The 27,500-nt window shown below is 43.1% G+C and overlaps 1 protein-coding gene and 1 long non-coding RNA gene across 6 annotated transcripts in view; one reads left to right on the top strand and one right to left on the bottom strand.

Annotated features, from left to right (window-relative positions):
* Positions 1-1,941: 1,941 nt before the first annotated feature.
* LOC123512286 lies at positions 1,942-13,514 on the bottom strand. Its single transcript, XR_006677061.1, has 3 exons — positions 12,949-13,514; positions 7,838-8,044; positions 1,942-2,059 (listed from the first exon to the last, which is right to left on the bottom strand). It is a non-coding gene; the product is annotated as an uncharacterized LOC123512286 (long non-coding RNA).
* A 3,713-nt stretch (positions 13,515-17,227) lies between these two features.
* LOC123512285 (collagen alpha-2(IX) chain-like) overlaps positions 17,228-27,500 on the top strand; it is a 41,162-nt gene continuing 30,889 nt past the window's right edge. For all 5 annotated transcript variants that reach the window (XM_045268609.1, XM_045268610.1, XM_045268608.1 and 2 more), the window contains exon 1: positions 17,228-17,415. In XM_045268609.1, coding sequence (XP_045124544.1) covers positions 17,378-17,415 — 38 coding nt within the window. In that variant the 5' untranslated portion in view covers positions 17,228-17,377. The remainder of the gene's footprint in view (positions 17,416-27,500) is intronic.

The raw sequence follows: 27,500 nt of genomic DNA, 5'->3' as shown, positions 1-27,500 counted from the left end.
CTAATTGTCGTTCATTTTCCAGTAGTGAGTGTCTGAGTTTCCTTGCGTGTTGTGAGTGAGTGTGTGGGCTGATCGATCCTGTCTGTGGGTGGTGAGTGAAGCAGAGTGAGCGAGTGGCGACGTGATGTATTGTGGGACGTCCCTTAGTGTTTTTCTCCTGCCCGTCCCTGCAGTAATTTAGCGCGTTCAATAACCTGCCTCTTACCTGGTGAGTGTTGGTGTCTTCATTTGTATAGGCTAAATTAAAGGTAGATTGTCCTGTATTGTTTATCGGATGGTTAGTTTATCTATATTGTTCTCCTGCTTAGTATAAGAGTAGTTTTTCGATCATATCTTGTATACGTAATGTTTTAAAGGTCATTACCTTTTTTGATAGTGTTCGTGGTTATCGATTCAAATCTCAAAGTATGCGAGGGGTTAGTTACTTTATTGGGAAGGTTCCTCTGCCATGTCTTCTAAAGTCGTGTCCACACTATAGAGTGATGGCTTCAGAATGTGCTGTCAGACTGGTGCAAACCCTTGACTTGTGAACAGAGCTCGCCGTACTCTACAGTCATCGCGTAATGTTTGCCTGCAGTCTTGTAAACTGATCCACACACTGGTGAGGTAGTTCAGTGTGGCAGTGCATGTCATTCAGCATGCAGGCAGTATTAGGACAGCAAGTCTGAGAGTGGCCTCACCATGCACAGCGCAGCAGACAAGAAAAAGACTTGATTTGTGGTGTATAATTCTTTCGGAGGTTTCTCTCAGGTGAACCCTCGGGCAGCCGCTTGTTCGCTTGCCCGTCTTTAGGCCTACCCTGATTCAGACCGTCACACGTCACCTTCGTCCGTGCCCGTCACTCAAGCTGACAGCTTATGTATTAGAAGGTGATATGGTAACAGCTAGTGTTTGCCCGCTGGACACTGGTCTTTAGTATGGACAGGTCGATTAAGTTATCATAGTTTCAAATGTAGTGATAAAAATTTTAATGCCAATCAATTGTCCATCTATTTTAAAGGGAGGACCGGTTGTGTGAAAGTGATTTGATAAAGTTTTCTTGTATTCAGATAAGACAGTAGTTATATCATTAGGTCAGTGTGTCACAAGTTTTCAAACATTTTTCAGTAACACGACGGGCAGCAGTACGAGGACAGAGCCCCTCTCGTGATCCACCAGCTACTAGAGAGAGTACATAGTGTTACAGTCTGCAAGTTGGGCACCTAGAGAATGGAAAGCTACGTACGGCAAGTCTGGTGGGAACTCAAATATTTATACTCTATAGATTTTGTTCGTAAATATATCCATGCATCCCCCCTCTCATCCCCCCAAAGGTGGTTTTTTTTTTTATCAAGTAATTGTTTCTTCCAGTAGAGATCAGTCCTCGGTACATAGGGCAGTGACATCTTCCACTTCCCGCCCCGCCCGCCCCGCCTACTCGTTTGTTTTACGCAGTTTGTTTAGCAGGCGATGTCGGGCACTTATTGGAAAGGTACGCTTTATGAGAATATGAAGGGAGAGAGGCATGTATGTTTTGAAGAGTTTACTTTTGTTACCCCATACAGTGATTGGTTTCGACATCAGAGAAAACTTTTACCAGTAACTAAAGTACACAAATATATGAACGCTCTTGTGTCGTACTTTGCTTATTATGTGTGCCTTGTTCATGCATGTTGTTAATTGGCACTGGTTAGGTCATTTATAATTAGTTATTTAAAAGCTCAACCTTTCTTTTATCAAACTGTACACGGAAGAGGTATTTTTTCAAACAGCAGCAGTACTTTTAATGACACCTTTCCACACCTCTCTAGTGGAAAGTTGTGAAAAGCTAGAAAAACAAGAAAAACATTTGTGGAAACAGGAATATCTAAAAATATTAAGCGGGAAACGAGCAGCAACTACTATAGCCGTTTTATAATGGGTCAAATAAGTAGTGGAGCCTTACAAATAATTTATTTCACAGGGGAACACAAGTAAAACATTCTCAACCACAAACATCACCGCGTCCACCTCAGCCTGCAATACTGCGTCAATCAACACACGCCGTCAGCGGGACCATCCTTCCTGTAGACAACGATACCTGCGAACAAATACTGCACCGAGACCACAAAACTAGGTGTGTGTTTCATCCCATTAGGCATCCCCACTCATCTCATCTCTCTCTCTCTCTCTCTCTCTCTCTCTCTCTCTCTCTCTCTCTCTCTCTCTCTCTCTCTCTCTCTTGCTTCCTCCATCTCTACCTCCTCAATCCCTTCCTTCTTCCTCCTCCTCCTCATTCCTTCCCTTATACCTCCATCACTCTTTTTCCTTCACTCGCTCCCTCCTTCCTTCTTTCCCTCCCTCCCTTCCTCCTTCCCTTCTTTCCCTCCCTGGCTCCCTCCCTCCCTCCCTCTCCTTTCCTTTCCTCCCTTCCTCCTCCTTTCCCTCCTTCCCTTCTTTCCCTCCCTTTCTTTCATCCATCCCTTCCCTCCCTTCCCTTCCCTTCCCTCCATCACTTCCATACTTTTCCTCCTATCCTCCTCCCTCCTCCTTTCCTCCCTCCTTCCCTCCCACCCTCCATCCCTCCCCTCCTTTCCCTCCCACCCTCCTCCCTACCCCCTCCTTTCCCTCCCACCCTCCTCCCTCCTTTTCTTCCTTTCCCTCCTCCCTCTTTTCCCTCCCTCCCTCCTTTCTCTCCGTCCCTCCTTTCCCTCCTTTCTTTCCCTCCCTTCTTTCCCTCCTTCCCTTCCTCCTTCTTTCCCTCCCTCCCTCCCTCCCTCCCTCCCTTCTTTCCCTCCATCCCTTCCTTCTTTCCCCATCCCACCCTTCTTTCCCTCCCTCTCTCCCTCCATCCATCCTTTCTTTCCCTTTCCATCCATCCTTTCTTTCCCTTCCTTCCTTCTTTCCTTTCTCCTCTCCTTTCCTTACCTTCTTCCTCCTCCTCCTTTCCCTCCCTCCCTCCCTTGCCTTGCCTTGCCTTGCCTTGCCTTGCCTTGCCTTGCCTCCCTCCCTTGCCTTGCCTTGCCTTGCCTTCCCTCCTTCCCTCCCTCCCTCCTCCCTACCCCTTTCCCTACCTCCCTCCTCCTTTCCCTCCCTCCTCCTCCTCCCTCCCTCCCTTCTCCTTTCCCTCCCTCCCTCCCTCCCTCCCTCCCCTCCTCCTTTCCCTCCTCCCTCCCTCCCTCCCTCCGTCCTTTCCTCCTCCCTCCGTCCTTTCCTCCCTCCCTCCTCCTTTCCCTCCCTCCCTCCCTCTCCTCCTCCTTTCCCTCCTCCCTCCTCCCTCCTCCCTCCCTCCTCCTTTCTCTCCCTCCCTCCCTCCTCCTTTCCCTCCTCCTCCCTCCCTCCTCCTCCTTTCCTCCCTCCCTCCTCCCTCCTCCTCCTTTCCCTCCCTCCTCCTCCCCTCCTCCTCCTTTCCTCCTCCCTCCCTCCCTCCTCCTCCTTTCCCTTCTTTCCCTCTCTCCTCCTTCCCTCCCTCCTTCTTTCCTCTCTCCCTCCCTCCTTCTTTCCTCCTCCTTCTTTCCTCTCCCTCCCTCCTCTCTCCCTCCCTCCTTCTTTCCTCTCTCCTCCCTCCTCCCTCCCTCTCTCCTCCCTCCCTCCCTCCCTCTCTCCTCCCTCCCTCCCTCCCTCTTCCTTTCCTCTCTCCCTCCCTCCCTCCCTCCTTCCTTCCTTCTTTCTTTCCTCTCTCCTTCCTCCCTCCTCCTTCTTTCCTCTCTCCTTCCCTCCCTCCTCCTTCTTTCCTCTCTCCCTCCCTCCCTCCCTCCTTCTTTCCTCTCTCCTCTCTCCTCCCTCCTTCTTTCCTCTCTCCCTCCCTCCTTCTTTCCTCTCTCCCTCCCTCCTTCTTTCCCTCCCTCTCCCTCCTCCCTCCCTCCTTCTTTCCTCCCTCCTCCCTCCCTCCCTCCCTCCCTCCTTCCTTCTTTCCTCCCTCCTCCCTCCCTCCTCCTTTCCTCCTCCCTCCCTCCTCCTTTCCTCTCTCCTCCTCCTTTCCTCCCTCCCTCCTCCTCCTTTCCTCCCTCCCTCCCTCCTTCTTTCCCTCTCTCCCTCCCTCCCTCCCTCCCTCCCTCCCTCCTCTTCTTTCCTCTCTCCTCCCTCCTCCCTCCTTCTTTACTCTCTCCTCCTCCCTCCCTCCTTCTTTACCTCTCTCCCTCCCTCCCTCCCTCCCTCCCTCCTTCTTTCCTCCTCTCTCCTCCTTCTTTCCCTCCTCTCTCCCTCCCTCCCTCCTTCTTTCCCTCCCTCTCTCCCTCCCTCCCTCTCTCCCTCCCTCCCTCCTTCTTTCCCTGCCTCCTCCCTCCTCCTTTCCCTCCCTCCGTCCCTCCTTCTTTCCTCCTGCCTCCCTCCCTCCTTCTTTCCCTCCCTGCCTCCCTCCCTCCTTCTTTCCCTGCCTCCCTCCCTCCTTCTTTCCCTGCCTCCTCCCTCCCTCTTTCCCTCCCTCCCTCCCTCTTTCCCTCCCTCCTCCCTCCTTCTTTCCCTGCCTCCCTCCTCCTTTCCTGCCTCCCTCCCTCCCTCTTTCCTCCCTCCCTCCCTCCTCTTTCCCTCCCTCCTCCTCTTTCCCTCCCTCCTCCCTCTTTCCCTCCTCCCTCCCTCCCTCCCTCCCTCTTTCCCTCCCTCCCTCCCTCCCTCCTCCCTCCCTCCCTCCCTCCCTCTTTCCCTCCCTCCTCCCTCCTCCCTCCCTCTTTCCCTCCCTCCTCCCTCCCTCCCTCCTCCCTCCTTCTTTCCCTCCCTCCTCCCTCCCTCCTTCTTTCCCTCCTCTCTCCCTCCCTTCCTCCCTCCTTCTTTCCTCCCTTCCTCCCTCCTTTCCTCCTCCCTCCTCCCTCCCTCCTTCTTTCCCTCCCTCCTCCCTCCCTCCCTCCTTCTTTCCCTCCTCCCTCCCTCCTTCTTTCTCTCCCTCCTCCTCCCTCCCTCCTTTCCCTCCCTCCTTCTTTCCTCCTCCCCCTCCTCCCTCCCTCCTCCTTCTTCCCCCTCCTCCCTCCCTCCCTCCTTCTTTCCCTCCTTCTTTCCTCCTCCTCCCTCCCTCCCTCCCTCCCTCCTCCTTTCCTCCTCCCTCCCTCCCTCCTTTCCCTCCCTCCTTCTTTCCTCCCTCCCTCCCTCCCTCCTTTCCCTCCCTCCTTCTTTCCCTCCTCCTCCCTCCTTTCCCTCCTCCTTCTTTCCCTCCCTCCCTCCCTCCCTCCTTCTTTCCTCCCTCCTCCCTCCCTCCTTCTTTCCCTCCTCCTTCTTTCCTCCTCCTCCCTCCCTCCCTCCTTCTTTCCCTCCTCCTCCCTCCCTCCTTTCCCTCCCTCCTTCTTTCCTCCTCCCTCCTTTCCCTCCTCCTTCTTTCCCTCCCTCCCTCCTCCCTCCTTCTTTCCCTCCCTCCTTCTTTCCCTCCCTCCCTCCCTCCCTCCTTCTTTCCTCCTCCTTCTTTCCTCCTCCTCCCTCCTCCTTCTTTCCTCCCTCCTCCTCCTCCTTTCCTCCCTCCTCCCTCCCTCCTTCTTTCCCTCCCTCCCTCCTCCTTCTTTCCCTCCCTCCCTCCCTCCCTCCTTCTTTCCTCCTCCTCCCTCCTTCTTTCCCTCCTCCTCCCTCCTTCTTTCCTCCTCCTCCTCCCTCCTCCTCCTCCTCCCTCCCTCCCTCCCTCCCTCCCTCCTTCTTTCCTCCCTCCTCCCTCCCTCCTCCCTCCTTCTTTCCTCCCTCCCTCCTCCTCCCTCCCTCCTTCTTTCCCTCCCTCCTCCTCCCTCCCTCCTTCTTTCCCTCCTCCTCCCTCCTTCTTTCTCCTCCTCCCTCCTCCCTCCTCCTGCCCTCCCTCCCTCCCTCCTCCCTTCTTTCCCTCCTCCCTCCCTCCCTCCTTCCTTCTTTCCTCCCTCCTCCCTCCTTCTTTCCTCCCTCCCTTCCTCCTTCTTCTTTCCTCCCTCCCTCCCTCCCTCCTCCCTTCCTCCTTCTTCTTTCCCTCCTCCTCCCTCCCTCCCTCCTTTCCTCCCTCCTCCCTCCTTCTTTCCCTCCTCCCTCTTTCCCCTCTCTTTCCTCCCTCTTTCCTCCCTCTTTCCCCCTCTCTTTCCCTCCCTCTTTCCCCTCTCTTTCCCTCCTCTTTCCCCTCTCTTTCCTCCCTCTTTCCCCTCTCTTTCCTCCCTCTTTCCTCCCTCTCTTTCCTCTCTTTCCTCCCTCTTTCCCCTCTCTTTCCCTCTCTTTCCTCCTCTTTCCCCTCTCTTTCCCTCCCTCTTTCCCCCTCTCTTTCCCTCCCTCTTTCCCCCTCTCTTTCCCTCCCTCTTTCCCCTCTCTTTCCCTCCTCTTTCCCCTCTCTTTCCCTCCCCTTCCCCTCTTCTTTCCTCCTCCCTCCCTCTTTCCCTCCTTCTTTCCCTCCCTCCCTCTTTCCCCTCTTTTCCCTCCCTCTTCCCCCCTCTCTTCTTTCCCCTCCTCCCTCCCTCCCTCTTTTCCCTCTCTTCTTTTCCTCCCTCCCTCTTTCCCTCCTCTCTTCTTTCCCTCTCTCCCTCCCTCTTTGCCCTCTCTTCTTTCCTTCCCTCCCTCCCTCCCTCTTCCCCTCACTCCCTCCCTCCCTCTTTTCCTCCCTCCCTCTTGCCCTCACTCCCTCGTTTCCTGTCATGGCAGACCAGGACACCAACATCACAGGACACTTCGCTTCCTCCTTCCGCCAAGCAGGAAGGAGCAGTAATGGTGGTGGTGGTTGTCAACTGGACGCTCACTAAGAGAATAAAGATTGATTAGATTGTTACTTTATTATTATTATTATTTTTTGTGGAGGTAAGCTATTATTCAGAAGTGTATAAGAAAATGTCAAAGTGTGGAACAAAGTCAGTCACTATAAGCTTACCTGTAAAAGATGCAATAAAATAACAGCTTAAACATCAAGACAATGTGTAGATCTTTCAGACATTAACTTCTTCACTTCTGGGACACATTTTTACCTTGAGATTTGTTTACGATTAGATCATTTTATTGACATTAGAAAGGGTCTATGGAGGTCAGAAAATTAATGGCCACAGTCTTCACTAGTTCAATCCTCCACACGAGTTTCTGAAGCTGTATAAAATCACCAAAGAGTAAACAGAATGAGTATGGAAACGTATCATGGTACTCAAAGGGTTAATATCTTTCATAAAACTATCAGACAAGAAATCATCCACCACGCATTATCTAAGCACACGAAGGCAAAATCATTCAAGCAACACAAAATATCTCAAAAACACAAAAAATATCAACACAAATAATAACTAATCCCGTACACTACACTAAGAACAATCTGGTGAGTACGGTGACCAAGGCAGTACTCGTGACGCATTAAAGTATTCATGTCTGGCGTGTCAGTCAGTAAGGAAATTAAGGGAATAAAGAAATTAAAGGAATTAAGACACACGACAGGAGACGGAGGACTGAGAAGACTAGTCTGACAGAGAGAGAGAGAGAAATAAAGAAAAATAAAAACCATGCGTTCTTACTACTACTACTACTATTACTATTATTACTACAGTAATTGTATGTTAAAAGGTAATAAAAAAATTATAGTTGAAAGAAAACTTTAGCGCATTTGATTTTCCTTACTGCAATACTATTTACTACTGCTACTGCCATCATTGTTAATTATGATAATAATGATAATGATAATAGTGACAATGATGGTAATAATAATAAATTATTGTTATTATTATTAATATTTATGAATATTATTTATTCTTCTTATTCTTATTATTATCATTATTATTCTTATTCTTATTAAAGAAGAGGAAAAGGAGAAGGAGCAGGAAAATTAAAGGACATATATGAGTAATGAAGGTCAGAGAGAGAGAGAGAGAGATAATGAGCGAACGAAGGGAAAGTAGCAAAGAAGTCACAAGATTAACAATCACAAAAACAACTTGAAAACGTCTAAAGTAATCAAATTACAACAAATCATGCAACTCACCTGAAATAAACTAATAGATAATTAACACGACACAATCTGCGGTATCTTCATTTTCTGGAGTGATCCAAGGTGACTCTTCCTTCATACACTTGTGACTGGCTGGCTGGAGGTGTCGTGGGTTCCCACAGGTGGTGGCGGTGATCCTAGATGGCCACGACCCCCCGTCTCACCTTCGCGTCAGCAGTGAGCCATTGCCAGCGAGCGAACCTGAAAGTGTCAAGCAAGTGAGTGATCGAAGCAATTAGGATTTGAATCCATGTCTTGGAACTCTGATTTGATTTGAGTCATGATCATTACAGTGAATAAAATATAAAGATTACTTCTTTGTGTTCTAATGCAACAGCAAGAGTCCTAGCATGTTATTGTGAGAAAGGTCTTTAATCTGTTACATAAAAATATGTCATCCCGCCGCATAAGAAATGGTGATGAGACTGGTCTGACCACACTCCAAATAGAATCAACAAAAGTGTTTTCATAATGAGGCAAGGGTCAGGTCACCATCTTGCCCTTAGCAAAACGTGACCAGCACCAAGCAAAGCCGTCTAGTGACGATCCAGTGCTTTTCAATTCTCGGTGGCAATTAATCTCATACAAAGAATATGGACGTCACTGCAATGGCAAGAGAGAACCCCCACGTGCTGTCCCCCTCACTGCACACAATGCTGCAGCTACTGGATGTTGGTTTCCTGTATCCACTCAATGCCTTTTAAGTGCAAGCATTTAAAAAATGGCTTAGGAACAACTCATTGTATGGTGACCATCGAGCAGGTTGTTTAATTGGTTGTGTAGGTAGTACATGCAAAGCTGCAATGCAGACACTGACCTTCAATAGATGAGCAATCATGACGCCTTTGATAGATTCTGCTGCAGCAGAAGTTACAGAATAACCAGTAAAGTAAAGACCTGAGTGCTCTATTTTTTGCAGATGATAGGCGCATCTTAACAAAATCAGAAGAGACTAAAAAAAATTATAGATGCATTGACTATAAATGGAGCAAAAAATGGATTGAGGATAAGTGCGGAAAAAGGAAGATGATATATCACCAAAGAAATAAGAAAACACTAAAAGAGGAATAGAAGTAACTGATGAAATAAAGTGTTTGGATATTACGGTAACGGATAAGAAAGACTGCTTTTAGAAACACTAGGAAAAGGATGATAGAAAGAGCAAGAGTAATGGCTAATATGACATATCCTATAATAAAACAAAGCTGTAACAAACTTTTTATGGGAAAAACATATATGAAAAGCGTGGTGCTACCATCATTACTCTATAGATCAAGTGTATCAGGATATACTAAGACAGTAGTAAAGAAACTTCAAAACAATGAAAATAAAGTATATACAATAATACTGGGAGCACCAAGATATGCACAGGTATGCACATTGGGAGAAGTAGGGATTAACAATATGGAAAACAGAATTACAGCATGCCCAATTAAATCAATCAAATATATCTTAGAAAACGAAAAACACGGACTATCAAATTTTAATAAAACAATACAAAAAACAAGAGAAGACCTAGATAACTACTGGTTGAAATCCTCCACTGAATTCCTGAACAAGATAAATTTAACACTTAAACAACTGATAGAAATTAAGACAAATTAACTTAACTCAAAAACCAAGACATGAGATATTGAACAAAAATGGAAGCAAGAAGTAAAAAAAAAGTTTAAAAATATATTGCAAATGAACAAAAAATATATATTAAGGAAGAAGAACTATATGACAACAAGCCAGCCTCAGAGATCACGTATAAAGCAAGAACAAATCACCTCAACTCTAAGACAGAGCAAGACACCAAAGAGGAAATACCATTCAAATACGAAAAGTGTGATGCTGAAACAGAAGATCTTAAACACGTCATGCTTTGGTGTCCAGCATATACAAACCAATAAACAAAACAAATTTCCAACGTCCATATTTAGAAAGAGAACTTACTGGGTACTTGCTATTTGAAGACGAAACAAGGAAAAAAAAAAAAACAATGGAACAATATTTAAGTTTTGGAAAAGAAAAAAGAAAAGGACATGAAAATTAAGAAAAGATGACAAACACGAGGAAAAAGAAAAGAACCGTTGAAAAGACAAATGTTTCCCGACAACCACCAGAACCTGAACAAGAGAAGGATGAAGAGAAATAAGACAGATGAATGAAAAAAAAGGAGAAAGATTAAAAGAAAGAAAACGAATAGAATGATGAAGATGAAGACAACGAGAAGGATGAAGAAAAGGACACAAGAAAAGGATGAAGAGAAGGGATACAGAGAAGGATGAAAAGAGAGAAGACGATGAAGGATGAAGAGAAAGAAATGGATGAAGAAATAAGTAAGGATTAAGAGGAGGAGGATGAAGAGAAAAAACACAGAAGGATGAGGAGAAAGAAGGCAAAGAAAAGGAGAAGAGAAAGAAAATAGAAGGATGGGGAAAAAGAAGACGAGAAAGGTGAAGAGAAAAGGAAGGATGAAGAGATAGAAGACAAAAAAGAAAGAGGAGAAAAAAATTAGAAGGATGAAGAGAACGAGAAAAGAGAAGAGAATAAAAACGAAGAGAAGGATGAAGAAAAAAATAGGATGAAGATAAAGAAGACCAAGAAAAGGAGAAGAGAAAAAAAAGAGAAGGATGAGGAGAAAGAAAACAAAAAGAAAGATGAAGAGAAAGGGAAGAATGAAGAGAAAGAAGACGAAAAGAAGAATGAAGAGAAACAAGACAATGACAAAGACAATGAAAAAAGAGAACAAACAAGAAAAAAAATACAAGAACAAGAGAGAAGGATGAAGAGAAAGAAAAACATGTAGAAATAGAAGAGAAAGGGAAGGCTTAAGGTTAGCTTAGGTTAAGAGAAAGAAGACAAAGATGAAGAGAAAGAAAAGAAAAGGAGAAGAGAAAAAAAAAGAGAAGGATGATGAGAATAGAGACAGAAGGATGAAGAGAAAGAGAAGAATTAAAGGGAAGAAGACAGAACAGGATAAAGAGAATGAAGAAAAAGAAGAAAAATACAAGAACAAGCAAGAAGGCGAAAGAGAAAGAAAACGAATAGAGGGAAAACTATTATAACCTGGAAATATTCGTTTGTCTTGAGTATTTTCTTTCGTGTGTGTCCTTTGAATACTGCTCCTGGTCATGTCCTCCTGTATGTCTGTGTGTCTGTTTGTTTCGAATACTACTTCTCGTATCTATCTGTCTCTTGAATACTGTTGCATTGTGTCTGTCTTGAATATTGCGCCTGTGTCGTGAATACTGTACCGGGTCATATCTTCCTGTCTGTCTGTCTGTTTGTCTGTCTTTTTAATATTGTTCTAACCTAATACTTTTCTTAGTCTGTCTATTTGTCTTTGTTTTGAATACCTCCCTGTCTGTTTGTCAGCCTGTCTGTTTTAATACTATTCTTAGTCTGTTTGTCTGTCTATCTTGAATGCTACTTTTCATATCTCCGTCTGTCTGTCTGTCTGTCTGTCCGCCTGTCTGTTTTTTAATGCCGTTTTTATAATTTGTCTGTTTGTCTGTCTTGAATATTATTAGTCATATCTTCCTTTCAATATGTCTGACTCTTTCTTAATATTGTTCCTGGTCTGTCTGTCTGTCTGTCTGTCTGTCTGTGTCTTGAATGCTACTGGTCATATCTCCCTGCGTCAGCCTGTCTGTTTTTTTTTTTTTAATACTGTTCTTGGTCTGTCTGTCTGTCTGTCTGTCTTGAATACTATTAGTCATAACTCCCTGCCTGTCTGTTTGTCTGCCTGCTTTTTAATACTGTTTCCGGTCTGCCTGTCTGTTTGTCTGTCTGTCTGTCTGTCTGTCTCTGCTTTTTAAATACTGTTTCTGGTCTGTCTCTGTGTCTGTCTGCCTGTCTGTGTCTGTCTTGAATACTATAGGTCATATCTCCTGTCTGTGTCTGTCTACCCGTCTGATTTTTTAATACTGTTTCTGTTTTGTCTGTCTACCTGTCAGTCTGTCTGTCTGTCTTGAATGCTGCTGGTCATATCTTCCCCTCTGTCTGTCTGTCTGTTTACCCGTCTGTTTTTTTTATACTGTTTCTGGTCTGTCTGCCTGTCTGTCTGTCTGCCTGTCTGTCTATCTGGCTGTCTGTGTCTGTCTTGAATGTTATAGATCATATCTCCATGTCTGTCTGTCTACCCGTCAGATTCTTTTAAATACTGTCTCTGGTCTGTCTGTCTGTCTGTCTGTCTGTCTCTCTTGAATGTTACTGTTCATATCTCCGTGTCTCTTTTTTTTAATACTGTTCCTGGTCTGTCTGTCGGTCTTGGGTATCACTCCTTATCGTATCTGTTTATCTGTCGCTTAAGTATTGTTCCTCATTGAATAACTCGCCAGTCTGCCTTTTGAATACCTTTTATCGTATCTGTTTATCTGTCTCGAATATTGTTCCTTGCTGTGTCTCCCTGTCTTTAATATTATGCATTGATGTGTCTGTCTATCTGTCTGTCTGTCCGTCTGTCTATCTTCAATGATTCACACGATGATTAATTAAAGGGCACGGCAATTGAAGTGGTGTTTACAAGGAATAAATTGGCAGTAGTTGGTCAGTGGCAGTGTGTGAGGGAACCACCAAAAGAGATCATTCAAGGCTTTATAGAATACTGAAGGAAGACCAGAGGCAGATGGGAGAATGAGTGCGTAGATACACATAGGTTAATCTTCATTATTATTACTAGTCGCTGTGCGACTGATACAGGATAACCTAGATGGGTCCTGGTGGCTCTTTGTTATCCTATTATTTATGTTATGTTATATGTTATGTTATATCGTTATTGTTAGTTATTAGCATTATTACTGTTACTATTATAACTATACTATCATAAGAAGGAGGGACGGAGGGAGGAGAGAAGAGACCATAGAATAAGAAAAACGTAAATTTTAGAAAGGAAGGAGAGAGAGAGAGAGAGAGAGAGAGAGAGAGAGAGAGAGAGAGAGAGAGAGAGAGAGAGAAATTTCCGGAGTACCAGCAAGGAAAACGCACGAAATGAAAGGATAAACTAAGACAATCTAAAATCAAATACTTACAGAACAAAAAAAAAAAAAAAACTGAAATATATGAAATAAACAAAGAAACACGTGAATAAATAAATAAGGATATAAACTTCACCTTACCTCAACTCCCGCTGTGTAATGAGGCGAATGTTCCTTGGTACACCTGGAATTGAGGTGTAGAAGGTTCTCACGCAGTCAGGCAGGCAGGCAGGCAGGTAGACAGACAGACAGACAGACAGACCCACCCTGTTTCACCTCCACCGCTGCACTAAGCCACTGGCAGGCAGGCAGACAGACAGACACACACACACACACCCTCCCTGTTTCACCTCCGCAGCACTGAGCTATTGACAGACAGACAGACATGCCCTCCCCGTTTCACTTCCGCCGCAGCACTGAGCTATTGACAGACAGACAGACAGACACACCTTCCCTGTTTCACCTCCGCCGCAGAACTGAGCTATTGACAGATACACACAGACAAACAGACAGGCACACCCTCCCCGTTTCACTTCCGCCGCAGCACTGAGCTATTGACAGACAGACAGACAGACACACCCTCCCTGTTTCACCTCCGCCGCAACACTAAGCTATTGACAGGCAGACAGACAGACAGACACACCCTCCCCGTTTCACCTCCGCCGCAACACTAAGCTATTGACAGACAGACAGACAGACAGACACACCCTCCCCGTTTCACCTCCACCGCAGCACTGAGCTATTGGCAGAGAGTGAAGCTGAAAGTGTCAAGCGCGTGAATGAGTGAAGCAATTAGGGTTCGAATCTAAATAATGGGATTTTGATTTGATTGGTGTCATGATAATTACTCTCCTCAAGCGAGTTCATCCTTTATTCCTCCTGTCTTGATTTTGCTCTTCTGCTTTCGTTTCTATCATTTTGCTTGTCTCTTCGTGCCTCTTTCTTCTAATTATTGTACTTATGTCGTTATTATCAATCTGGTCGAAGTTGTTGTTGTTGTTTTGATGTTGTTGTTGTTGTTGTTGTTGTTGTTGTTGTTGTTGTTGCTGCTGCGGTTGCTGCTGTTGTCATGATTTTATTTAAAAATTATTTGATATTTTCACTGGTAACTTTAAATCTCTGCCAGTTTTGCGTTCTTCCCACTTCCTTTTACTTGAGGAATTTCAGAATCAATGAAGGAGTGTCGAGACATCTACGTCTTCCTTCCATAGGTACAATAATGTTGCGTGTATCGCTGTTAGATTAAAATGAAACAGGATAACTTACTTTTAAAGAATCTAAACTTTTGAAGCGATCATTAAAACTAAACACATACTCGTAGTTTACAGCGAATAGCGAACACCTTGTAAGCATGGTTAGTTGTCATAGCGAAGCATGATATAAGGAGGGAAATTAAGGGAAATATTATGATTAGCTCATGTTCCTAAAAAATATAAAAAAATAAAAGAATTGGGGTTTAATTAACTTTCAAAGATTAGAGAGATGATAAGCCGGAGCTTCATGGGTGATTTCCTTACTGGCAAAGGTTAATCCTTGTCAAGCTATCATATGAATCACGAAAACACTTTTCATGTAACTTTAACTAGACTGGAGCCTGCAACAAGTTGTAGAGGTAGGATGCCTTAGCTGTTTAATATGGACATCAGACTTATATTAAGAAACACTTCTGACCACAACTCTCTTCTTTCTAAAAGCTCTAGCTCAGGAGTTCTCAACCTGGGGTTCGTGAACCCCCAACGGTTCAAAAAGTTTTCCAGAGATACTTAGATGGCTGAGCTAATAATATCCTCTGCAGCACCATTGCATCATTGCATATTGAGTCACTAAATTATCATTCTGCTCGATGTCAGATTACTGGGGGTCCGGGGAGATGGTCTTATAACTCAGTGGGGTTCTTAACGAGGAAAAGGTTGCAACCCGTGCTCTAGCTGAAGTTACACGAGTCTTCAAGGATGTTGTTATGGTTCTAGGGTCAGATTGACTAGACTTCTGCATTATCAATAACAGAAATACTCTTGATAAGTCAACTGATCATCTCTGTGGCCCTTGAAAATAGTGGTGGTGAAAGAGCAAAGCGTTTTACAATACGAACCTTTGGGCAACGCTGCGGTGAATTCATAAAAACCACCGAACTAATCTGGTCAACTATTTAAACACTCTTCCAATAGTGCATGATCATTTTGGGAACGGCATACTGCACTCTCTCTCTCTCTCTCTCTCTCTCTCTCTCTCTCTCTCTCTCTCTCTCTCTCTCTCTCTCTCTCTCTCTCTCTCTCTCTCTCTCTCTCTCTCTCTCTCTCTCTCTCTATTTATATATCTCTCTATTTGTCTCTCTCTCTCTCTCTCTCTCTCTCTCTCTCTCTCTCTCTCTCTCTCTCTCTCTCTCTCTCTCTCTCTCTCTCTCTCTCATTATTTATATATCTAGCTATTTGTCCATCTGTTTGTTTATCTATTAATACCATCAATTTGTATGTTTACTTAATAGTCTAATATATATCTGTCCATTTATTTATCTATATATCTATCAATCTATCTGTTCCTCTATCTATCTACCTATATCTATTCATCTTTTTCCTTCATTTCAGTGCTGGAGGTCCGAATCATCAACACAATTACACACAAAAATAAATAGATAAGACTCAAGCTAGCGAAAAAATGAAAGAAGGTAGAAGCAACAACCCTAACAAGACTGAAAGGGAGAAGGCAACCCAAGACAACCCATGACCATTGAACTCTCCTCAGTGGGACATCACGAGTAAGGGTCTTGTTGGAATTACTTCTTATTCCTTACTCTGTCTTCGTCTTCTCTATGGATTGTCAAATATGCAAAGTGTGTGTGTGTGTGTGTGTGTGTGTGTGTGTGTGTGTGTGTGTGTGTGTGTGTGTGTGTGTGTGTGTGTGTGTGTGTGTGTGTGTGTGTGTGTGTGTGTGTGTGTCGCGTGTCTCGTCTCAGTTGTATATTAAAACCGTCAAGGAAAATAAGAGTGCGTTTATGTTATTTAGAGAGAGAGAGAGAGAGAGAGAGAGAGAGAGAGAGAGAGAGAGAAGGGCATAATATACATAATAACTGCTATTTACCTCTCTCTCTCTCTCTCTCTCTCTCTCTCTCTCTCTCTCTCTCTCTCTCTCTTGCTGCTTGGCACTGACGTAATCCTTCAGACATGCTTTCGTTGTTTCCTTTCTCCTTCGCATAAACAAACAAATTAACAAAAAAAATAAACAAACAATAAACTTAAGGTCACTTATATACTATACATTAAGAAATAACAACAACAACAACAACAACAACAACCAACACATCCTCCTCTTCATTAAACATTTCGTCTTTTTCTTCTATCTCTCTTTTCTAACTCCGTTACTTACAATTATATTTTTTTCCCCTTTCCTTCTTTTTTCCTTCACATTCCTCAACCCGTAAACAGCCAAACCATTCCTTCTATTTACTCGCGACTACTGACTTTCACCCCTTCAGTACTGGGACGCATTTTTACCACGAGTTTGGGTATGATTAGACGATTTTATTTATATTACGAAATGCTTATGGAGGTCAGAAGATTAGTGGCCAGAGTCTTCACTACTTTAATCCCAATATAAGTTTCTGAAGCTGTATAAAATCACTAAATAGTAAGCAGAATGAATATGAAAACGCGTCATGGTACTGAAGGGTTAATAGTTGGATGGCTGAAGGGAGGGAAGGAGGGAGGCAAGGAAAGAAAGAGAAAGAGAAAAGAGGGAGAGAGAGAAAGAGCTTGAAGGTAATAGAATTGGAGAGAAAAGACGGAATAAGGAAATGAAAATGAAAAAAGGAGATAATGAAAAAAATGGAAATGAAAGGAGAGAAAGGGAGGAAAGAGAGAGAGAGAGAGAGAGAGAGAGAGAGAGAGAGAGAGAGAGAGAGAGAGAGAGAGAGAGAGAGACTGGCGAAATCATCACCAATGTCTCTTACCTTCTCTCTCTCTCTCTCTCTCTCTCTCTCTCTCTCTCTCTCTCTCTCTCTCTCTCAAGTTTATCATCAGAAGAAAATAAATACAAAATAAATTAACACATACTGATAATACTGGTGATAGTGACTACTACTGCTACTACTACTACTACTACTACTACTACTACTACTACTACTACTACTACTACTACTACTACTACTACTACTACTACTACCACAACTACTACAACTACAACCATAACAAAAAAATCTCAACCACAACATCTTAAAACTCCAATTGAGACGAAGGAGCAGAGAGAGAGAGAGAGAGAGAGAGAGAGGTGCTGTGAGGATTGGCAGGGACAGGGAAGCAAGGAGGCAGGGATGCAATGGGGGAGACACAAGAGGCCATAGCTAGCAACGGTGAGGAGAGAGTGGGGGGCATGAGAGGCTGGGAGATGCTAGATGCTGGGACGGGATCTGCCACGCCGCCTGAGCAGTGTCGCGGGTTGGGTGGTGGTGTGAGGGCTCTCTTCCTAACGCTGCTGTCCCTCTCCCTCCCGCCCTCCCTTGCCACCCACGCCAAAGAGAGCAGAGGGAGTGTGAAGGTAACCCGTTCGTCTGAATCTGTCCTACGAGCATGAAAGGATGAACATGCCTGCCTCGCCCACGTCTGCTGAGGGAAGGTAAGGAGTGTGGGTTCTTCGGCGCCTTCTGCTGTAGAGTTGTTGTTGCTGTTATTGTTGTTTTTGTTGTTGTTACTGTTGTTATTAGCATTATAGTCAAGCTCTAGTTCGTTGAGGTCATTTTTGTTATCCTAGCTCACGTTCGCATATGACCTCGCTTATTCTTGTCTCCTCTTCGTCTTCTTTTTCTTCCTTTTACGCGGGTTTGTGAGGAATTTCATTTTTCTTTTTTTTTTTTTTTGTTTGGTTTATTGTAGATACGAGGCAGAAAGTATTCAGTTGATGTTTTGTTGTTGTTGTTTGGTGGTGGTGGTGGTGGTGGTGGTGGTGCTGTGGTTTTTGTTGTAGCTGTTGTTGTTTTTTTTGTTGTTGTTATTGTTGGTGGTGGTGTTACACTGTTTTCCCTCCGCCTCCTTCTCTTTATCCTCCTTTTTCTTCTTACTTTTCATCTGTTACTTCCGACACCACCATATCCTCTTCCTCCTCCTCCTTCTCCTCCTCCTCCTCCTCCTCCTCCTCCTCCTCCTCCTCCTCCTCCTCCTCCTTCTCCTTCTCCTCCTCCTCCTCCTCCTCTTTCTCCTTCTCTCCTCTCATCTTCCAATTAAACCTACATCTCCACCTCCACCACCTCCACCTCTAGCTTCTCATTATCTCCTCTACCTTCACCACAAGCTTCTCCTTTCCTTCTCTTTCTCTACCTCAGTCACCACCACCACCACCACCATCACCACCTATTCATTATTACCTCCACCTCCACAAATTCTTCCTTTCCTCGTCTTCCACTACTTCAACCACCACCACATCTCCCTCAGCCTCAGTTACCACTAAAACCACTTCTTCCACTCAAATATCTGATGGACTCACTGACTGACTGCAGATGAACGCCCGAGCAAGGGAGTCACGGCGCCGTTTATTACTAGAGGGAAGGTTAGCAGGCGATGTCCAGAGGGGCGTGACTCTTGGATGGCTCTTGTCACGGGCGCGGTGGGATGCGAGGCGCGGTTCTCGACACTGCGGGAGACGGAGTGAGGAGTTAGTTATGAATCTTTTAGGAGTGATTTGCAAAGCAGTCTTGTTTGGGTTTTCAAGGAGAGACAGATGGAAGTTGAAGTTAATCTTATTTATTATGAAAAAGGAAAACAGTTTAGGTTAGACAATATTAAAGTAGGTATTTTTTTTTCGTTTCTTCTCTTTTTATATACGAAAATATTAACAACACGAGAAGTAATGCGTGAATCTTTTGTAAGTATCACCAAAAGAGTAGACTAAAAACAAACTGTGTACATACTTCCCATCCAAATTGAGGGTGGATAATGAACAAGACATCACTCAGAATGATTAATGATGTATCAAATAGCGATCAAAAGGTAACTAACGTGACAAATTACCAGAGTGATTAATAGGAGGAAAAATGTATCGAACAGCAATCAAAATGTAACTAACGTGACAAACTATCAGATGCGAAAGGAGCAAAGTTGGAAATATACATAAAAAAGACATAAGTAGACGGGAATTTCATAGGAGTGGCAGCAACAGCGCTAGATATGACAGGAGAATACGAATAAAAATGCAAGCAAACAATTGATTCATTACTTAAAGAAATGAGAAAGTAAGAAAGGAAAGCATTACAGAGGTGACGGAAAATACTGAGACCGTTAAGGCTGTTGATAAGAGCAAGAAAACAAGCAATAATACAGAAAAGAGGAGTGAGGAAGTGGGGGAAGTAGGAGGAATTGGTGGATGAACAAGGGAATTCTAGTGTCAACACCTTCAGTATCATAACGAGTTTCCATATTCATTCTGTTTACTATTTGGTGATTTTATACAGCTCCAGAAACGTGTGTGGGGATTAAAAGAGTGAAGACTGAAGCCATTAATCTTTTGACCTCCATAAAATCTTCCTAATGTCAATAAAATGTTCTAATTGTATGCAAATCAAGGTAGAAATGCGTCCTAATAATGAATCGGTTAAAAAAAAATTGGTAAGAGAAAAGTTTCGGGCAAAACTGATTTTTCTGCTATTTTCATCTGCTTTGAATTAGTTAAGTAGAAGAAGAAAGGGAAAAAGAATAAAAACAAGGACAAGAGCAATAAGAACAAGAAAAGCAATAACAAGAACGATAAGAACAAGAGCAAGAAGAGCAGAAACAAAAAGTACAACAGCAACAATAAGAACAAGAAGGACATGAAAAGATGAAAAAGAAAAAAGAAGGTTGGATCCTCTTTAAACACGATATCACTAGAGTTGGAATCCCTAGGTCTGGCAGCAGTGAAGTTGAAATTTCTCAGTGTGACAAGTAAAGCTGTGAATCTCTTGGGTGTGGCAGCAAGAGAGTCAGACACTCCATAAGGAATAACAAGGAAATTGCACTGTATAAATATGTGACGATGGTGGACAAGGAAAGTTTTTAATTCATTCTTAATATTGTTGTCGTTTTTACTTACGTTCATTCTATCAATATTCTTGAATCTTTAATGTTTTTTTTTTATTAATGTACTTCAACTTTTCAATTGGCTTTCATTATTTTTCTTTATTACTTCTACTTATTACTTCTATTTAATCACTGTTTTTCATCCTTCTTTGGTCTTTCACTTCAATATGCAACAATTCACGGCACTAAAAGTCAATACGTGGAATCTTTATAAACATCTACAAGAAAGAAGGGAATTAAATATACAGGCTATGCAATTTATAGACGGTACAATATTTCCAAGTGACTGTAGAAAAAAAAACGTGTCTAAAGGTGTCTCAAAGTTAGTGATAAAGAAAAGGTGTAGCAAATATCAGTGAAAAAAATTTATTGACACTAACTCTAATCTTTATTCTCTTACATTCATTTTATGTTCGTCAACTTCAACTTTCCTTTTGCTCACTAAATTCCTTTCTTCATTTCCCTTCCATTATTTTCTTTAACATTACGCTAAAACAAAACAGAAGAATGGTGGACTTTTGAAAGATACAATCAAGTTCTAATTTATCTTATTCTCCTTTCCTGTTAATTCAGTCTAAATTTTCCTCGTTATATTCTCTTCTCCCTTAAATTTCCTTACATCACTTTTCTTTAATATATCCTACAATAGATCTACGTACGTATTTTATTTTCCTTTTCTGCTAATTCACTCTAACTTTTCCCCCGTTAAATTCTCTTCTCCTTCATTTCCTTACATCACTTTCTTTAATATATGCTAAAACAGATCTACGTACATATTTTATTCTCCTTTACTGCTAATTCACTCTAACTTTTTCCTCGTTAAATTATCTTCTCCTTCATTTTCTTACATCACTTTCTTTAATATATGCCAAAACAGATCTATGCATTTATCGAAACAAAAATAAATCAACAAAAAATGAAGAACGATAGAATTTCGAAAGCCACACTCATTTTATTTGTCTAAGCCTCACCAGACGTATAAGATGTTTAGATTTATGAGCGCGTGTAATGATAAGAGGACAAATAAATCCTTCAAGAGCTAGCCAGACGCTTCATATTGCAGCGTGAATATAAAAATCTTGCTACAAAACAAATTAACACAAAGGAGATGGTGATAGTGACCCCGGCCCTGTCTGAGGTCAAATCGCGTGTGTGACTCAAGTGTTTCGCTCTGCGCCACCTGCTGCTGCTGCTGCTGCTGCTGCTGCTCCCACTCGTAACGTGCAGCAAGGCGGGGGAGGCGGGGATAACTGTTTTATTTAAGGCGGTAATAGTCACACACACACACACACACACACACACACACACACACACACACACACACACACAGGGCGAAGGGGAGGAGGAGGATAAGAAAGAGCAACAACAGCAGCAGGAGGAGGAGGAGGAGGAGGAGGAGGAGGAGGAGGAGGAGAAGGAGAAGGAGAAGAAGAAGAAGAAGAAGAAGAAGAAGAAGAAGAAGAAGAAGAAGAAGAAGAAGAAGAAGAAGAAGGAGAAGCAGAAGGAAAAGGAGAAGGCGAAGAAAAAGGAGGAGAAGAAGAAAGAGGAGAAGAAGAAGAAAGAGGAGAAGGAGAAGGAGGAGCAAGAGGAGGAAGAGGAATAGAGAGGAAGAACTTACTACTACTACTATTACTACTACTACTACTACTACTACTACTACTACTACTACTACTACTATTGAACCGCAGTTAGAGATGAAGATAGAGTTATAAGAGCTAGAAGGAACAGGAGAAGTAAAAGCAAACGAAGAAGAAAAAGGAGAAGGAGCAGAAGGAGTGGAGAAGCAGGTGGAGTGGGAGGAGTTGGAGGAGGTGGAGGAGCGGGAGGAGGTGGAGGAGGAGGTGGAGTCCTTGAGAGGCACGCAGCAAGGGAATCTTTCACCAAACACCCCCGCGTCTGTTTTAATTGGCGGGTGAGTGGCTACGAGTGTCCCTGAAATGAGCCAGAGGGAGGGAAGGAGCGTCGGGGTCCTTGAAGTCTATTCCTTGGGGTCTAGTTGGGGTCTAGTTGAGGTCTAGTTGAGGGTCTAGTTCACGGAAAACACAGCGCCACCTCCCCGCCTGAGTCTGTCTTGCGCTTTCCTAACACTGCGAGGGTCTAAGAGGCGGAGGGTAACGAGAGATGCCTGTGTGTCTACCGAGGGCGTCCTGCAGCTGCCTGAGTGACACCCTTGCTCCTCTCAGCCAGCGATGCCACTTGTGATGCCCTGATTGCAATGACACCCAAGAAAACACCTCACGCATTCCATCATGTGCTCCTTCGCTTCGCTTACATCCCAAAATTTTGCATCTTCTATGAACTATGAGTGTCTAAAAGCTGAAGTATTATGTATTTTTAACCCCTTCAGTACTGGGACGCATTTTTACCATGAGTTTTGGGTGTGATTTGACGATTTTATTTACATTAGGAAGGTTCTATGAAGGTCAGAATACTAATGGCCACAGTCTTCACTATTTCAATCCCCCCACGCAAGTTTCTGAAGCTGTATAAAATCACCAAATAGTAACGAGAATAAATATGAAAACGTGTCATGGTACTGAAGGGGTCAACACTTAACTGCTACACAATTCTCATAATCTGTACTATAGGTATCTGAATCCCAAGGTACTGTGTATTTTTTTGTACATTTAACTGCTACACAATTCCTATAATCACGTAGAGTTGAAATTTTATACGTATTTCTTCATAGTCTCTTTTTATAGTCTAGAAAGGATAGACTACGTTTAGTAAGCCTTCTGCTTTCTGCCTTTGTGTGAATGCGATAAACATTCACTTCTTTACAGTGTTTTGTGTGTTGACAAAATATGACTCTCGCAGTGAAACGCTTGATCTTCGACAGTTATTTAAGTCTCAAGAAACCATTTATGAGTCTTTTCTACGTGTGACATACGTACTGTGTGTGTGTTGTTTTCTCTCCAACGATTATGAATAGTAAGCATTTATTCTTTACTTTCGAGGGGAAAAAACGGAGAGAATAGTCGAAAATTAAAAGAAAAGCTATTTGTGTATATAATCATCAAGAAGTTAGATATGAATAACACTTACCTGATATCCACAAAACACTCGACACTCGTGAAACATGACTATACTAACGACACATTTCTCTCCACTCTTTTCGAATCCTGAATCATACGAAGCATCCTCAGTAAACCACGAAACACACACACACACACACACACACACACACACAAGGGTTAATGTTTCACTCACTGCTTCGCGCTGCTACGAGGCACTCACGGGACCACTTTGATATCAGTGTGCACTTGTATCTAAACTAATTATCATTTCGCTCTCCACTTCTCCATCTGAGTTTGAAAGTAAGAAAAACATGGACGGCATCAGAGACAGAGAGAGAGAGAGAGAGAGAGAGAGAGAGAGAGAGAGAGAGAGAGAGAGAGAGAGAGAGATTCTGTCTAAGCAAAAACTTGAAATGGAAGACCAAATTCATGGTGAAGGCGTGAAAGTATAACACAGAAGGAATGAGGAACCTGAGGCGGGAGTGAGCGGGTGTGGGCGTGGTGAGTCTGGTGGGCGAGTCACGGGCGGCTGTCTGGCTCATCAAAATAACGAGGACGTCCCTGGCTAACTCATCAGACTGCATGCCTGGCCGCCGCGCCGCCACCCTGCTGGGGGCGCATGTGGGCGGGCAAGGCACCCTCCTACTGACGGAAGCAGCGGTAGGCACACACACACACACACACACACACACACACACACTATTTCAGCACGCTTACCTCTCCCGGCAGGACAAATGGTCGGCTCCACGGTCACTATTTCGTTTATCAGCTAACCAACGAAATTTGCTCAAGAATTTACCAATTAAATGATTTCACAGACGCCGCGGTACTGGAACGATTAAAGGCACAATGAATGAGCGACAAAAAGGAGAAAAGAAAGTAATTACTGTACAACGACACCAAGGTCATATGGCGCCCGTTTATGAGAGAGCTCTACTTCTCTCACTAAGACATTTAATAGCCTTTCATTCGCCAGCAAGCCACTCACCACGCAATGATCATGAACATTAAAACATAGGGAGAGCAGTGACCTATCAGGCCTGCAGGCGGCGGCCCTTGTATTGAACGTATAATGGTCTAATCATACACAAATCTCAAGGTGAAAATGTGTCCCATTACTGAAGGGGTTAATTATTTACCACTGTCATTTTTTTGTCTTATAGCCATCTTTAAACATAACACTGGCCAGATACTGCAAAACCTAATCTCTAATCTAACTTATTTTTAATCTTCTGCCTTGTAGATGCTTATAAAGATTTCATACCTTTCTAAGAGTGTTGGGAATTACTGTAGATCCCAGTAAAAAGGTTAGATAAAAGATCCTGTCACTTAGAGGAACACATGCTCACCTTTACCCACCTATCACCCTTATTGAAATTTATATCACCTTGTTTTACTCCTTCACTGATTCACCACTTCTGTAGCAGCCTGATTACTGAGTCTATTCCAGTCCTCCATCACTCAATGGACTAATTTCTTCCTATCTTGAACGCATTACATGAAGTTCTTTCCAGTCTACCACCGTTACTGATCTTCTCTTTTATCACTCCCGTTATGTCGAATGGAATGATAAAACCAGCGTGATTTGGACTAACGAAAGAGAACTCCAGGAAGTGCCATCAAGCAAGCAAAACTCGCTACTCATGACTGAACTTAGATGAACTGAGAGGAACGATATACAGTAAGACAATCCGAATAGAATAAGCCATTGTAGGATACGCATAAAAGTGCAACGCAATGCTAATAAATCCATAGTATAATTCGGAATACGAAGAAAAATGCACTAAAATACAATACAAATATGATCAAATACATCACAAGAAAAGAGACACACCAGTTTCTGATAGGTAACTGTTCTTACACACACTATGCAAATACGTGTGAAAGAGTGCAATGCCTTTTATTTATCTATAGAGGCGTAAGTGAAGAGTGGATCTGATATAGATATTGGAGAAGCATAAGTGACACAACAAAGGTGACAAAGACAAGGCTTCTTATGGTTAGTGATCATTTATCTTTGAAAGTAACGGGTTCAATGATAGCTGCGTTTTAATGAAGAGATAGAAAACAATAGGAAGGAATGGAACAGACTCAGTAATCATGTTGTTGTGCTGAGTCAAGAGGAAGCTTTAAAAGAAGATTAGATAAATTTATGGGTGGAGATAATTGGTGGATTTAGGTAGTTTTGTTCACACATGGACTGTCACGTGTAGGTCTGACGGATTGTTGCAGCTTCCTTATAGTTTTCTTATGTTATGTTCTTAATTGGTTCTCAGGATTACAAATAGCAGATACAACATGCGGTTACATTCTACAGAGATATGAGGAAAATGACTCTCAGATAAAGGTACATGAATGGAACACACTCAGTAATCAGATTATTCACGTTGAGCCAATAGAAAGCTTTAAAACACTATATAAACTTACGGCTATGGTATGTTTTATAAATGAACTCGCACGTGTAGGTGTGAATTAACTTTTGTAACTTCCTTTGTGTTCCTGTACATGTTCTTATTGCCATATGTATCTGAGTTCTATAATTGTGATTAGAAATAAACCTGTGAACACTGCCTTAACCCCTTCACTACCATGACGTATTTCCATGTTCATTCTGGTTACTGTCTGGCGTCCTACAGCTTCACAAACTTATGTGGGGATCAAAATAGTGAAGATTCTGTCCATTAATCTTCTGACCTCAATGGACCCACCCTAATGTCAATAAAATAGTCTAATCACACACAAATATGAAGGTAAAATGTGTCCCAGTACTGAAGGAGTTAACTGAAACTTTCCCTAAAACTATCAACTTAACATATAATTAATTCTACCATACAATATCAACACTTTTAAACTTGTCTACCTCACACATGTACGTAAATAGACAGAGTTATCAGCAACACATACTATTTGTTTGATGTGATTGGTAACCTAGCAAAGCGTCATTCATTCACAGGTTAGGTTAGGTTAGGTTAGGTTAGGTTAGGTTAGATTAGGTTAGGTTAAGTTTTCTCTTACTATTTCCTTCCTACTGCCCAACCTCCTATTTCTCTTCTCCCTTTCCTTATTCAATCGACACTTGAGAAGCTGATGATGAACACAGGGCGGGCCAGAAGTGGTGCTGCTGTGACTCAGACCACTGGGAATCGACTTACATTTCTCTCATTAACACTAAGCTGATTGAATGCATTTGTTTGAATCTCCTTCTCCAAATAGTGGCTCGTGTTTACTTTGGTGTGTGTGTGTGTGTGTGTGTGTGTGTGTGTGTGTGTGTGTGTGTGTGTGTGTGTGTGAAGGTTGTTATATTTACTAACACACACACACACACACACACACACACACACACACACACACACACACACACACACACAGGCATGGAAAAAAGTGTACATAATTTTCCTCGTACCAAATTATTCGAGAGAGAGAGAGAGAGAGAGAGAGAGAGAGAGAGAGAGAGAGAGAGAAAGCGCTTAAAATTCATAACAAGACAGATGGGATATCTCTCTCTCTCTCTCTCTCTCTCTCTCTCTCTCTCTCTCTCTCTCTCTCTGGCAGTTTCCTTTTCCACCCATCTGTTTACAAATCCGACGATGAAGAAAAACAAGTAAAATCACGGAAGTCCAGATGAAGAAGAGACCTTGTTTGCGTCAAGAGAAAACGGGTGAACAAGTACGCAAAGAAAAGAAACTACAGTACTGTCACGATAGAGTACGTTCACCCCCCCCCCTTCTCTCTCTCTCTCTCTCTCTCTCTCTCTCTCTCTCTCTCTCTCTCTCTCTCTCTCTCTGCATTTCCAACACCCACTTAAAAACAGCATGAGAGAGAGAGAGAGAGAGAGAGAGAGAGAGAGAGAAAGAGAGAGAGAGCTAAGCAGTCAGTGTTTTCAATCATCTCTCCCACTCCATACTTCCTGAATGACTAGGAGGAGGAGGAGGAGGAGGAGGAGGAGGAGGAGGAAGTAGTGGAGGTGGTAAGAGAGAAGAGAGTGTGCAAAGAGCTCTCAAAGAAACCTGGTGCCTCTAAGTGCCTCTCTCTCTCTCTCTCTCTCTCTCTCTCTCTCTCTCTCTCTCTCTCTCTCTCTCTCTGTTACTAATTTTGTCAACCTTTCTCCATATCTACTAATTTTCATATCTACTAATTTTAAAGAGAGAGAGAGAGAGAGAGAGAGAGAATTTTGTTTGAGTGTGAGAGAGAGTGTGTGTGTGTGTGTGTGTGTGAGAGAGCCACAACCCCTCGAGTTACATCCCGTACCTATTTACTGCTAGGTCACATTTGTGTTTGGCCCTCTCGTGTGTGTGAGCGTGTGTGTGTGTGTGTGTGTGTGTGTGTGTGTGTGTGTGTGTGTGTGTGTGTGTGTGTGTGTGTGTGTGTGTGTGTGTGTGTGTCGCAAAGAATATTTTCCGCCTTCTCAATTTTCATGTTTAGTTAGATTTCTTTCCAACATTTTTCCTTCATATTTAGCACTTTTTTTTTTTTTTTTCTACATTTAACTCTCTTACTTTTTCATTTTTTTTCTCGTAGCTGTCGAAAGTAAAAGCATCACTTTATTTCACTCTACTAACAAACTTGCTTTCTTCTCTTTCTTTTAACTGCTTTCATAAATTTCTATCTCTCATATTTTCTCCTTTAACCCCTTTAG

Source organism: Portunus trituberculatus, chromosome 33 (genome assembly GCF_017591435.1).
Source record: "Portunus trituberculatus isolate SZX2019 chromosome 33, ASM1759143v1, whole genome shotgun sequence".
Taxonomy (NCBI): Eukaryota; Metazoa; Arthropoda; class Malacostraca; order Decapoda; family Portunidae; genus Portunus; species Portunus trituberculatus.
Note: the sequence above shows the minus strand (reverse complement) of the source record. Positions and strands in the feature narration are given on the sequence as shown.